At 43.9% G+C, this 13994-nt stretch overlaps 4 protein-coding genes across 4 annotated transcripts in view; 2 read left to right on the forward strand and 2 right to left on the reverse strand.

The window, feature by feature from the left end:
* LOC127209174 (histone H2A type 1-B) overlaps window positions 1-13994 on the forward strand; it is a 190752-nt gene that overhangs the window by 9326 nt on the left and 167432 nt on the right. The window lies entirely within an intron of this gene.
* On the reverse strand, window positions 1504-1878 carry LOC127209434 (histone H4). The gene has a single exon (XM_051169074.1). The coding sequence runs from the start codon at window positions 1844-1846 to the stop codon at window positions 1535-1537; it is 312 nt and encodes a 103-aa protein (XP_051025031.1). The 5' UTR covers window positions 1847-1878; the 3' UTR covers window positions 1504-1534.
* Window positions 6131-6921, forward strand: LOC127209058 (histone H1.3). Its single transcript, XM_051168605.1, has one exon. The coding sequence runs from the start codon at window positions 6201-6203 to the stop codon at window positions 6864-6866; it is 666 nt and encodes a 221-aa protein (XP_051024562.1). The 5' UTR covers window positions 6131-6200; the 3' UTR covers window positions 6867-6921.
* Window positions 13411-13957, reverse strand: LOC127209138 (histone H3). Its single transcript, XM_051168709.1, has one exon. The coding sequence runs from the start codon at window positions 13835-13837 to the stop codon at window positions 13427-13429; it is 411 nt and encodes a 136-aa protein (XP_051024666.1). The 5' UTR covers window positions 13838-13957; the 3' UTR covers window positions 13411-13426.

The following is a 13994-nucleotide window of genomic DNA, read 5'->3' on the forward strand; positions in this document are numbered from 1 at the left end:
GCTTGACATGTATTGTTTAAAAACAAAAACATAACTTGACATTTAAAGAATTGAGGTTAGGGTTTTAGCTTAGTTGGATGAGTGCTAGACCATCATACCTCTCCAGGCATGTATATCTGGGTCATGGTGGTTTATGTATGTAATCCTAGCATTTAGGAGGTTGAGGCAGGAGAATCAGCAATTCAAGTCGAATTTCAACAAAATGGCCAGTTCAAGGGCAACCCTAGCTTCCTGAGAGAGAGAGAGAGAGAGATCTTGTCTTTAAACAAACCACGGATTTTTGGGGGAGGGGAGGATATAGTTCAAGTTTAAAACAATATAGTAGCCAGCCAAAAAAGTTAATTGGATTTTGGTTCTTAAGGGTAGTGAGACTGTAACAGAGAAAAGTGAGATGAATTGGGGGCTTTTCAAGGAAACCTTACTTTGTTTTTAGTTATATATGAAAATTATGTGGAAAATTATCTTATTCTTGGGAGTTACGAGTTGAAATATTAAGTGACACAGTTTCATGGGGTCTGAAATTTACTTTCAAATGCTTCCAACTAATAAGTCTCTCTCACACACACACACACACACACACACACACACACACACACACCCAGGTGTAGCTAAGTAGTAGATGGTAAAGTTCTGATTCCATTCAGTATTTTTGTTTAAAAAAAAATTGAGGGAAATTAAATGGGTGACAAAAATGTGTTAGAAACTTTTTAGAGCTGGGCGGGGATGGCACACACCTTTAATGCCAGCACTTGGGAGGCAGAGGCAGGTGGATCTCTGTTAGCTCAAAGCCAGCCTGGTCTACTCTACAAAGGCAGTCCAGGACAGCCAAGAGTACACAGTGAAATCAGTCTCAGTAAAACAATCATTCCCCTCCCGCCCCCTAAACCAAAACAAAACAAAAAAAAGCACCCCTAAACTGGATTTTACTTCTAGAATGTGGACTCATGGAAAGAAGCTTCAGACAGAAAGCAAGGGATTTGTCTAGGACCTTCTTGCTGCTTAGAAGTGAAGCTGAGGTTCTCAAAATGTGCTTTAGAACCCTTCAATCCGACCACTGGAGTGGCTTATGTTGTCATGTATAGGAGCCATAACTTGGAGGCAAACAAGTAATTTATTAGTTAAACCTAACTCAACGTTGAGGGAAAGCCTGGGTCACAGGTGAGGCAAGTCTAACGAAGTAATAAAGGCACTTAGGAATTATGTAGCAAATGCCTCATCACCTGGTACTGAGATTTCTCACTTTGGGGCAACATTGCCAGGTAGAGGTTGAGAATGGCAGTCCATAATTCCTTCAGCCCCAAGGAGACAAAGGGCTGTGAATCCAGGACCCAGGGAGAACGGTACACACAAGTTAGAAAAACTATCATACTGAACTGTGCACCTCTTGTTCTGAGACCTCAGACTCCACCGCCATCTTTAACCTTGCTGGCAGGAACCCAAGTTTAGAAACCGATTAGTGTATCAAGCCCTTCATATGTTAACGTGGGTGGCCCTAAAAAGGGCCTTTATACATAGAGTTGTGAACCTGTGTGGCTTAGCCGCCGAAGCCGTAGAGCGTGCGCCCCTGGCGCTTGAGCGCGTAGACCACGTCCATGGCGGTGACGGTCTTGCGCTTGGCGTGCTCCGTGTAGGTGACGGCGTCGCGGATCACGTTCTCCAGGAAGACCTTGAGCACCCCGCGGGTCTCCTCGTAGATGAGGCCGGAGATGCGCTTGACTCCCCCGCGCCGGGCCAGGCGGCGGATGGCGGGCTTGGTGATGCCCTGGATGTTGTCGCGCAGGACCTTGCGGTGGCGCTTGGCGCCTCCCTTGCCCAGGCCCTTCCCGCCTTTGCCGCGACCAGACATGGCTAGAGGTTTCTGAGGCGAGCTTGAGTTGTTCAAGTACATGCTACAGCTGCTATATATATAAGGAGTGCGGACCTCTTAGGGAACTGAAAAGGCGCGGGCGGGAAGGTGCTTATGTACCCGCCCCTCAACCTCACTGGCTGACGCCTATTGCCTGGCGGAAGACACAGGCGCTGTGTTGTGAAAAGGCCTGTGACTTTCCGCTTTCCTCTCTGAGTTCTTAGTCAATAGATTGTGTCCTTCAGGATTGCGCTTTTGAGTTATGACAGCCAATATTGTTATAAGGCTCCTAACCTACGAAAGCAGATATAGTACAAAAAGACCACCTTTTAAGTGGATTTAGAGAAAAGTAAAGTCTAAGCATTTTGCAAGCATTTTTTAATTTGACCTGTCATGAATCTCTGCCTTTGTTAGAGGTCTGCACACAGCTCCCTTTCCAAATCTCTACGAAGGGAGCTGGTGCTGGTTGATTATATACTACCTGAACTGGCAGGATGAAGACTTGCCCAGTGCTGGAGAATTAATCCTCTTCTAATAAGAGCTATTGTTGCCAGGGAAGATTCTGTGTCTCATGGCCTTGCTAGTCGCTGTTGTCCGTACCAAGGAGTGAAGAGAACTTGCAAATTAACCTAAACGAACACTCAAATTCTGAAAAGTAACATCTCAATAATATGTCCCTGGAGGGAGGTTGTTCGCATATGGCAGTCTTTGTATGTCTGACAATTGATTTTTTTCACACTGTGAGAATTCATTCAGTGTTTTTTTTTTTTTTTTTTTTTTTTTTTTTTTTTTTTTTTTGAGCACTACAAAGGTAATTTTATCTATCTATCATCTATCTATCTATTATTTATTTTTCTGGGAGGCAGTGGAGGACAGGTAGTTTTGTCAGACACTCAGTAGTCCAGCCTGGATTACAACCTGAGGCAATTCCCCTTATTTAGTGTCTGTTGTGCTGGTATGAGCCCCATCCTTGTTTGGAGAGGCCATCTTGAAGATATGGGTTGCCTAGTGCATGTCTGAGAGGTTTCTATAGTGATGGAAGAGGAAAAAAATATTAAAAATTAGTCTCAGGTACTCAGAATGCACTTGGGACTTATCCCAATGAACCCACAGAGCTCTCTCAGGCTCTTTTCCAGAAAGATACCAGTCTTCCAGCACATCCTTTCTAAATGACAGACTGCCAAAACTTGTGTGAGAAAACTGGCTTTAAGTGACACAGTGGAGTCCTAAAGAACTCAAAGGCCACTTAAGGGGACATAAAATTCAGGGTGAGGGCTGTAATGCACACCAGCTCAGCACATCCCTAGCTGTTACCTACAGATCCCCAGGAAGCAGCAATGTCCCAGTGACATTGACCTTGCTCTGAAATTTGTTGCCCACACAGGGCCTCAGTTATGTGGAATGTAGTCCACTTCCAAGAGCGGGCCTTTCTAAAAACAGGGAGGAGTTAGAGAGCATTTCAAGCATCTGAGAAGCTATTCAGGGTCCACCTGTTAAAGATATTAGGGCGGAGAGGGAGGAGAACAGGATATTTAGAAGTCTTTATTTGAATATTTAAAAGTGCCCATTTTAGAAAGTGAAATTAATGCAGTCTAGTTGCCCTTGGATGTGACTTTCAGGTTGTCAGTGCCTTCATGCAATCTCAGCACACAGAGATGTAAAATGGACACCTCTAATTTCTTATACCTTTTGAGCACATTTGACTTTACTAAAACTTTCTCCTTCCCTTCTATGTTTGTGTTCTTGATACTTGCTATTTTTTTGTGAGACAGGTTTTCTCTGTGTAGCCCTAAGTGTCCTGCAACTCTCACTGTAGTCCTGGCAGGCCTCAATTTCAGAGATCTGCCTGTCTCTGCTGCCAGAGTACTGGGATTAAAGGTATGTACCACCACACTCGCCTTCTGGTAGATTTGAAATTCTTTAGATTTTAGAATGCCCAAGGAAATGTCCTTGGGATGAATCATGAAAGTCACATCTCTCAGCTGCTACTTTGGTAATGGTGTACATTTGTGTGTGTGTGTGTGTATGTATGTATGTGTGTATGTGTGTGTGTGTTTATCTAACACAAACTTGAGAGGAGATGAAGCCATAAGTTTCATGGTTTTCACTTATCTTAGGAATTTTTAATTTTTAATCTGAAAAAAAAAAATACTGCAAGCCTTACTACAGAGAATAAGCTGCTGTTTCTGAATATAAGTAGATTTTTGGAGTAAGAGCCAAAAACATGTTTTTGATGTTAGCCTCCAAAGTAATGAGTGGAAATGAGTGAAGCTTCTTATGGGTTCAAATTTGTAGATCTGTGGTTGGTTCAGGTTTTGCCATCCCTTTACTTGCTATAGTTGATTGCAATAAGCAGCCAGGTAACATCTGTAACAAAGCGATCTTCGTGCAGAGTGTCCTCGTCCTGTGAATAGGTGGAGAATCACTTTCTTGGTGAAATCAAGTCTCAGTGTGCACAATTCAGGAACACTAGAGATTGCCAAAATATTTAGGAAATGGAACTGAATAGTTCTAATACTTTTTCACATGTGGGGAGCCTAAATAGCCACAGTGCTCAGCAAGGCTTGTGCAAGAATGAGATGGTAACATTTGATAGCTGAATAAATTTCAGTTGGCAATAGTAGTTAGCCACTGTTATTGTGATTATAGAAATCAATGGAGCTATATGTTTTTGAAATTAGAACCTTTAATGGTGGGCAATTCAAAGCTATATGTGATACTAGAAACTGGTGATGTATTTTCTGTGATGACTGCTATAGACTATGATGCCACAGATAATACAATTGCCTCCTTCCGTGTACTCAGAAAATGCCACATAAGGGTACCGCTGTGTGGTTCGACTCTAGTCTGATCAGCTTGGCAACCTTGTATAGAGCATGTATTTTTAATCATTTATATCATAACGTGTTCTTATATCCCAGAGACTATGTTCTTCTTGTTCTCACAAATGACCATTTTAGAGCATATAAGTTATGTGTATGTAGTTAGCAAAGGAAAGAAGACGTCTTTAAGTCTCGAGGATATCTTTAAATCATTATGTTTATGCCAAAATGAGATCTGGTGACTATAAGGATTTATTAAAGTATAACACCAAAACACCTATTTCTTTAATAAATGTGTGTCTTCAGAGAAGTGTCTGTTTGATGGGCAATATTACTTTTCTGCTTTACTGTCCAACTATATCAGCTTCGTTATATTGCAAGCCAATGGAGATGGAGTTTATAATTCACTCAAGCTGACTCTGAAATGTTTACGTCCTCCAGTGGGTACAACCAGCTAATAAATTTGCTTGTGACAGACTTTATAATGGATGTAATAAGATCATTAGCTATTATGAATTTCTTTTAAATCCTGTTTATTTTTCAACGTTGAAAATAAAGTTATTTTAGAACATAGTAGAAAATGCTATGGTAAGTATTGCTGGGGGAAATAGCTTCATAATAGTGTCCTGAAATCTGCTGTACTCTAAAGGAGGATTGAGTTATATCCCACTGTTCTTCAGCTTCCAGTTGTTAAACTTCTGTTCCTTCTTGACCTAGGTTTCTTTTTTCTTTTGTAAATGTGAGAATTGGTCTTAACTTCTCTAGAATCTGAAGAAATGTGCTTAGAGCTGTTGATCTCGAAGAGGAATGGCACAGACTCTTTCCACCTCCAGAAAAAGGCTAAATCATTAAAACATCAAAATCGAGGATAGAACATTACACACTGGTGTCTCAAATACCTTTAAAAAAATCGATATTTTATACAATAATCATTCCCCCGCCATGCACAGCTGTCCCATCCAGTGCCAATTCCTAGAGCTTGGTGCAGACAGCCCCGAGAGCGTCTGTGCTGTTGCTTCTGCGAAAAACCCGAATTTCCCTATCTATTTCAGTAAGAACAAGTTAATCCACATAATATCGTAACGATAAGAATGTGCTGAACCATCTCCTGAAACAAAAGTTGGCGAATGAGAGCGAGAGAAATAGTATTTTTAAGGAAAACCTTAAAGTTGTCTCAATTTACGTGAAGTTTGAAAGGTTGTTGAGGCAGTCAGGAAAGTTTCAGGCAGCCGATTTTAAATGTAGCTGTACAAATTAAGGCTAGATAGAAGCCTAAAAGGTCTCGGATCAGTTCCCCCCAACTCCCTAATTATTTCGTGCCCATATTCCTTATATTTTTATTCATTTTTGAGGGGCAACAAACACAGCCACAAGGCAGAGCTGAAGATCCTTTCTTTGGTAGCGCGGCGCACGGCGCAGGGAACCAATCACCACGCAGCTTCTCTCTATATAAACCCAGAGCCTTCAGCACTGGGAGCAACCTTCTCTGACAGTTTCTGCTTACTTTTGGCTTTTGTAGCACAGCGTAAGACATGTCTGAGACCGCTCCGGCAGCTCCCGCTGCTCCTGCACCTGTGGAGAAAACACCTGTGAAGAAGAAGGCGAAGAAGACTGGCGCCGCCGCTGGGAAGCGCAAGGCGTCGGGGCCCCCGGTGTCCGAGCTCATCACCAAGGCCGTGGCCGCCTCCAAGGAGCGCAGCGGCGTGTCCCTGGCCGCGCTCAAGAAGGCGCTGGCGGCCGCCGGCTACGACGTGGAGAAGAACAACAGCCGCATCAAACTGGGGCTCAAGAGCCTGGTGAGCAAGGGCACCCTGGTGCAGACCAAGGGCACCGGCGCCTCCGGCTCCTTCAAGCTCAACAAGAAGGCGGCTGCCGGCGAGGCCAAGCCCAAAGCCAAGAAGGCGGGCGCGGCCAAGGCGAAGAAGCCCGCGGGCGCAGCCAAGAAGCCTAAGAAGGCGACCGGGGCCGCCACACCCAAGAAGGCCGCCAAGAAGACACCGAAGAAGGCGAAGAAGCCCGCGGCGGCTGCTGGAGCCAAGAAAGTTGCCAAGAGCCCGAAAAAGGTGAAGGCAGCTAAGCCCAAGAAGGCAGCCAAGAGCCCGGCGAAGGCCAAAGCCCCCAAGCCCAAGGCGGCCAAGCCTAAGGCGTCCAAGCCGAAGGCGACCAAGGCAAAGAAGGCAGCTCCTCGCAAGAAGTAAACGTGGCGTGTCTGTCTTGCCTTAAATCTCAAACGGCTCTTTTCAGAGCCACCCACAGCTTTCATTCAAAAGAGCTGAGCCTTTTCTGGTAACGTTATTTTAGGTTTCCTCCTGTGCCCCTGGGTCAGCTGACTGCAGCTATTCCGCCAGAAGTGCAGCTTAGTCAATTCTGTTCCGTGTCCCTGGGTTGCGTGGGTAAATAATGAAGTGATGTTCCATAAATCCTACTCTAGGGGGTAGGTTGCGTCATCTCCATTTTGTTGCCTCCTAATTTAGGAGGCAATGTTTCTATGTGGGAGAGCTTTGGGCTCCTGGGCGTGTCCTGACTATATAGGCATTTCCTATGCGCGGAGCTTCTTGGCGGGAAGTCCTCTCGTTTCTGGCGCCTAGGCGTGGTAATGTGCTCGCTTCCCTTTAGCGAGCCTATCCGACAATGGGGTTACAGCCTGGGTTTGAGTCTTTGAAGTCTTGCTTTCCAATCAGTCTGCAGACCGTCATTTTGAGAATTAGCCAATCAAACCATCCTGTCAGTCATGGGTGGGAAATTTTGTACCAATCAGAGACTGCGATATTAAAGGTTGCGCTTACGTAATGGGACGCTGGCATTTTCTCTGTCCCCGCCTCTTCTGTCACTGGGAGCTTTGAAACTGTCGTAAGGGTAAGGGTGTGTGTGGGGAGGGCGAGGGGAAGGGGGCGGTGGCCTTAAATTTTTTTATTTCTTTAAACGGCGGACAATACCTCCTCGCCCTCGGAATTTGTAGAGACTGATAACATTGTCGCTCCTGTTAGGTTTGTATAAGCTTTTCTTACACCCCGGATGTTAAGGTTTAGTAAAGAAATTGAACACCTTTGGCTTCATACTTTGTTGTGATCTTATTTGTTTTCCCTTATTTGGTGAGTGGAGCAATTGAAGAACGTGAGGGTAAAACCATTTTTCGAAGGTTGCCTGGTTTGCAGCTGGACGTCTCAGTTACTATTTTTAAAAAATGTAGGTATTTAAGTTTTTTGTTTGTTTTTGAGAGTGGGAACCCACTTTACTTTTAAAAAAATTGATCCTGATAATTTAAGAATTCTACAGATGCTTAGTGAAGCTCCTGGTAGGAAGAAATTACATATCACTTAATATTTTTTGGTGTGTGTGTGTAGTGTAGGTCAGAGGGCAACTTGCACTAGTCAGCTCTTCTCCCATGCAGTTTCCTGGAGCCAAGCACCTGTAATCACTAAGCCTACGCTTCAGTCTAGCATCTCCTTAGGAGGATAGTGGGACCACTTGAAGTGGGTAAAGGATCTTGTAGCCAAACTGGAGGACCTGAGTTCAACCCCAGGGGCCCATGTGGATGGATGGAAGAAAACAGACTCCTGAAAACTGGGCACTGGATTTGAGTTTCATGTAATTTAAAAAATAATGTAAAGGATAGATAGCTTCCTACTGCATTTTCGAGAGCCTATCATATTGGAAGCGTGGGGAGTCAGACCGTGCAGAACACCCCACAGTTAGTTACTGTGTCTCCAGGTAAAGTTCCTGCCCTTCGTGTTCCTCTGTCTGCTTCAGGCGTTGATGATCTGATGTTGCTCAAGGGTGCTCCATGCCCATGCAGGGAAAAACAGCTCCACAGTCACCCCTTTCCATACCCTGCATGCTTTAAGAACTTAAAAACAGCCCCACAGTCACCCCTTTCCATACCCTGCATGCTTTAAGAACTTAAAAACAGCCCCACAGTCACCCCTTTCCATACCCTGCATGCTTTAAGAACTTAAAAACAGCTCCACAGTCACCCTTGTCCATATCCTGCATGCTTCAAGAACTTAAAAATGCTTGTTTTCCACAGACAGTCCCATTGAATGTACAACAAAAAAAGAAGTTGTGGACTGCAGAGCAGAGGTCTCCAGTGGGACAATACACAGCTGAAATGCCCAGTGCCACGCTTATTTATACCCTTTAAGCCCAGCATTTAGCCGGTGGAGGCAGGCCCCTTCTTTCCCTCTTGTTTCCCTCTACTCTGTGAATGTGCAGTTGATTGAATTTCTAAAATCCCGCGAACTGAATTAGAATAGTGATTTCAATTGGATTTAGACATTTAAAATAAATGCATATTAAAATGTATATGAAAACATGGGAATATTTTCCTGACGGTGCTCGCTATGGTTTAATTTCTTAGCATCTCCCTTACCTGCTGAATTGTGCAACTCCAAACACGGGGGAATTTATAAAGTAAAAAAAAAAAAAGTAAAAGTCATATTTAAACGGTCAATACTTACTATGTGTGGGTGGGCTAGAGAATGTAGAAGCATAATTAAATGGTATTTCTGAATTTTCTTTTACTTTATCATTTCTGAACGATAATTCTGCTGGCTATTTATGGAGTAGCTCTTTTGCCCTCAGTGACCTCACTGAGGGTCATTGTCATGGAAAATACTGTACTAACAAAAGACATCTTAAGAAATGAGGTGGCTTGTGGTTTTATATAGCGTAGGAACCTTTGGACTCCAACCTATGGGTAACTTAAACATTTTACTCTTCAGTAATGAAGCAATGATATGGGCGTAATGATAGGCCTCTCTGAATGCAACAGCTTAAAATCTAATTCCTAGGGGGAAAAAAAAGAAGCAATAACAAAAAGTTTGCAGTTTTAAATTTATACGTGCAACAGATAAAGCTGCTTAAAATATGGCCACTGTGTAGAGGCGTATACTTTACTACTTCTGGTGACTGTGTGAAGACACCTAGCTAGGCCTGTTCCTGAAGCTTTACCTGTATGACACCGTTCTTTCTGAGCATGGGCAGGACTTTAAGTGATGCTGTTGTGGTCTGGTCTACTTTGGAGAAGGGGGGGGGGGCGGTGTATGTGGATTGTAAAATTATTATTATTGCTAGTTGGAAGACCAAAAGCTTGGTAAAGGTGAATCTTTTAGTAGTTATGGCTTACTTTGGGAAAAATAGCCGACTCTGGTTTTCTTGCACTGTGGAAGAGAAATTCTGGTTTCCAGACCTTGTCTTGGGAAGAGGCGGAGAAAGAAGAGTTAAGGGTAAGAACTTTTATTTTAGATGTTCTTTCTGAGACATGACTCATTATATTATTTTGAAGTTTAAAAAAAAATTGCTGTTTTGTTTTATTTTATTTTATTTTGAGACAGGGTCTATTATGTATCCTGGCCTGGACTATATATAACTCCTGATTAGAATAGGCTGGCTTTGATCTCATAGAGATCCACCTGCCTCTGTTTACCAGTCTTGGGATTAAAGGAATGCTCCACCACGCCAAGGCCTCATTTTGAGACAGGTCTTTTCTCATCTATCTCATGATAGCCTTAAACTTGCTATATAGCCAAGGATAACCCTGAATCCTTCCCCCCTCTGCTTCCTAAATTCTGAGATTACTGCCATCTGTCACCTTGCATGTCTTCTGAGACTTTAATTTGGGGGTACTTAAAAAATTATGTCCGTAAGCCTGAAGTGACTGTGCAATATTGTGTATCCCTCGTTGGATGTCACACAGATGGTCATCTCTTAGCTACGGTATCAGAGTGCTGCCTGTGTGTATGTGCTGATTGAACAGTCTAGATATATCTATTATTTTCATAAATTTCAATGTGAGAGAAAATACTTAAAACTGGAAGTACTAACCCTGTCACTTTTTTTTTTTTTTTAATGAGAATTTCAACCTACAATGTGAAAGTCTGTGGTAAACTTTTAAAGAGTCATCGTTATGTTATTGCCTGTCGGAAATAAAGCAATCAAGTGTCAACTAAATATAACTGAATAGCGAAGTAATGGGATGTATTAAAATGTTTGTATGTTGTGAGTTATTTTGTGTTTTTAAAAAGGTACATATAAATTACATGATCCATATGTGTAATCTTTTTTTAAAAAAATGTTGTTCTTTTGAGACAGGATTTCTCTGTGTAACAGAGCACTGGCTGTCCTGGAACTCGCTCTGTAGACCAGGTTGGCGTCAAACTCACAGAGATCCACCTGCCTCTGCCTCTTGTGTGCTGGAATCAAAGGTGTGCACCGCCATGCTCGGTTCACATGTGTAGTCTTAACTGAATTATTTCATGATTCATTCTAAAAGCATTTGGGTGTCAACTACTATTATTGGTTGTCCAGAGAGGTGTTAGGTTCAGAAGCAACTGAAATTAGGCCACATCACTGATATGGTCACCTTCTGAGTCAACTTTCTACTCATTCTATGAAAAGGAGCAGGGTTTTTTTGTTTGTTTGTTTGTTTGTTTTGCTTCATTAACTCTCATTGGGGTAAACCTACCTCCTCTTTGCCAGAGTAATGAAATTATGTTCTCCTGGCCTTGGCCTAAAGATTAGAACATTGCTTATTATCACTCGGCTAGAATATCTATGCCCCTCCCCCCCCAAAAAAGAGATGGTTATCTTGAAGATGTGTTAAAGGCTTGGGAAAATAACTATTGCCTTAATGGGTTCATGTATTTACATATTCCAGGAGGCCCTTCTTCATGATGTTTCCTGCTGTGCTTTCTCAACTAGAAAGGATACATTTAACTCAGAAAAGGGTACAATTTCATGCTGTCCTTTTCTTTCTTTCCTTTTTTTCTTTTCGGAGACACAGTCTCACTGTGCAGTCCTGGCTCGGCCTGACTTTCTATCTAGACCAGGCCTGCCTCTGCTGGCCTATGGGAGGGATTAAAGGCATGTGCCACCATGTCTTTCTTTCTCACCATTATTGCACAGCTCCAGAGTCTGATCCTCTCTGGTTTCTGGAATCCTAATTCAAAGGGCATGAATACATTTGTTTCTTTTTTTGGCATATGTTAAGATTACAGTTTTCTTGCTATTCCTTTTTTGTTTGTTGTTTGTTTTGTTTGCTTGTTTTTTGCTTTCCTTCTCAGAGTTTAAAACATGGCTCTTGAACTTCCTTCTGAGTTTTTTATAGGTTCTTTTTTTTTTTTTTTTTTTTTTTTTTTTGGTTTTTCGAGACAGGGTTTCTCTGTGGCCATCCTGGACTCAATTTGTAGACCAGGCTGGCCTCGAACTCACAGTGATCCGCCTGCCTCTGCCTCCCGAGTGCTGGGATTAAAGGCATGCGCCACCACGCCCGGCTCAATTTAATTTTTTTTTTTTTTTGGTTTTTAGCTTTTCGAGAAAGGATTTCTCTGTGTAGCATTGGCTGTCTTGGACTCACTTTGTAGACCAGGCTAGTCTCGAACTCACATCGATCCGCCTGCCTCTGCCTACCCAGGGCTGGAATTAAAGGCGTGCGCCACCACTGCCGGGCTATAGGTTCTTTTCTTAAAGTCCGAATTTTGGTGTGTAGCTCTGGGTGGCCTGGAACTTGCTATACATAATAAGTTTTTGAACTCAGAGATCAACCTGCCTGTCACCCAAGTGTTGGGATTAAAGGTGTGAGGCACCATGACAAATTCTGTCATGTCAGAAATCCTGTGCTTAGGCTGTATGCTGTGACCTTCGCGTTGCTGACCTTTACCTCACCCCGAGGTCTTGTGTTCTAGGCGATCCTTGGACTATTTCCCTTTGAAAGAAGTAGAGAAGTCTCAACGTGGAACCACCCAGAGGATCTAGGAAGTTCTTACAAGAAACTACTCAGGGAACTAGGAAGTTCTACAGGGAGCGATTTAGGCTATTGCGTTCTTGCCCGGGGGCTAGGGTGAGTGAGATAAGAATAGATCCTATTGACCTTGCCCTATATATGTTCCTGTTAGTCGGCAATAAAATGAATCTTGATCAGAGATTTCCTGACTTGATTCGTTATTTCTCGAGTCTCTGTATCCTACTTTCAACCCCCACTCCCTCTTTCAGGTGTACCCTGCTTAAATTTTTCCCCGCGGCCTGGGACCTGACACCATGGCCAGATAGAATTTCATTATTTGAGACCAAGAATTAGTAGTCATTTAATCTTTATGAATAAAGTTAAATTAGGCTAGGTAGTAGCGCTGGAGTATGATTCCAGCACCTGAGGAGGCAGGAAGGCCAGCAGTTTAGTGTTATCCTCAACTCATTTAATCCTAGCAGTGAGGCAGCTGCAGGATTTCTGTGAGCTGCAGGCCAGCCTAATCTACAGTTCTAGGGCAGCCAGGGCTAGAGAAAAACCTGCTTTGAAAACAAAAACCCAACCAAAATAAAGGTGAGCACGGGATATGTAAATCTCAAGCTTCACAGAAATTTAAATAGCGAATTCCAAAGCTTTTTAGTACGTGCCTCAAACCACACTAACCCTGTTAATGAATACTGATTGGGAAAAAGGTGAACTATCCAATTGTGTCTACTACAACTGTAGTATAGAATGTAACAAAATTGCCTGTCTCTAGCTCATTTTAGACACCACGAGGGAGCAAATTCTGGCTAGAAACAGATTTAGAGGACGGCAGAGACACCCTGAAAACAAGCATTATCTTCATTCCCTGGGTTGGGCAAGGATCGACCAATGCTTTAATTCAAAAGCGTAAAAAACTTTAACGCAAACAGCAACACTTACTAAACTCCCCAAGTACTACAGCGCTTTTGGACGACAGTGGAGTTGGCTCTTAAAAGAGCCTTTTAGGTTATGTGCCGATGTAGAAAATTGGGCCTAAGCTCTCTCCCCGCGGATGCGGCGGGCCAGCTGGATGTCCTTGGGCATGATGGTCACACGCTTGGCGTGGATGGCGCACAGGTTGGTGTCCTCAAACAGCCCCACGAGGTAGGCCTCGCTGGCCTCCTGCAGCGCCATGACGGCCGAGCTCTGGAAGCGCAGGTCGGTCTTGAAGTCCTGCGCGATTTCGCGCACCAGCCGCTGGAACGGCAGCTTGCGGATCAGCAGCTCGGTGGACTTCTGGTAGCGCCGGATCTCGCGCAGCGCCACGGTGCCGGGCCGGTAGCGGTGGGGCTTCTTGACGCCGCCGGTGGCCGGCGCGCTCTTGCGGGCAGCCTTGGTGGCCAGCTGCTTACGCGGGGCCTTGCCGCCGGTGGACTTACGAGCGGTCTGCTTAGTACGAGCCATAGTGCACGAGAGGAAGGGAGGAAGCGGGAGGAGAGCCTTGGCTGCGCTGGTATTTATACAGGAGACGCGCCGCTCTGATTGGATCCTGGCCAGCTGCTCTCAGGCTTCCGTTGTAGTTTGCGGAAGTGTTTCTAGGGATTGATGCGTGGCTGATTCC

This window comes from Acomys russatus, chromosome 3, assembly GCF_903995435.1.
Source record: "Acomys russatus chromosome 3, mAcoRus1.1, whole genome shotgun sequence".
NCBI lineage: Eukaryota > Metazoa > Chordata > Mammalia > Rodentia > Muridae > Acomys > Acomys russatus.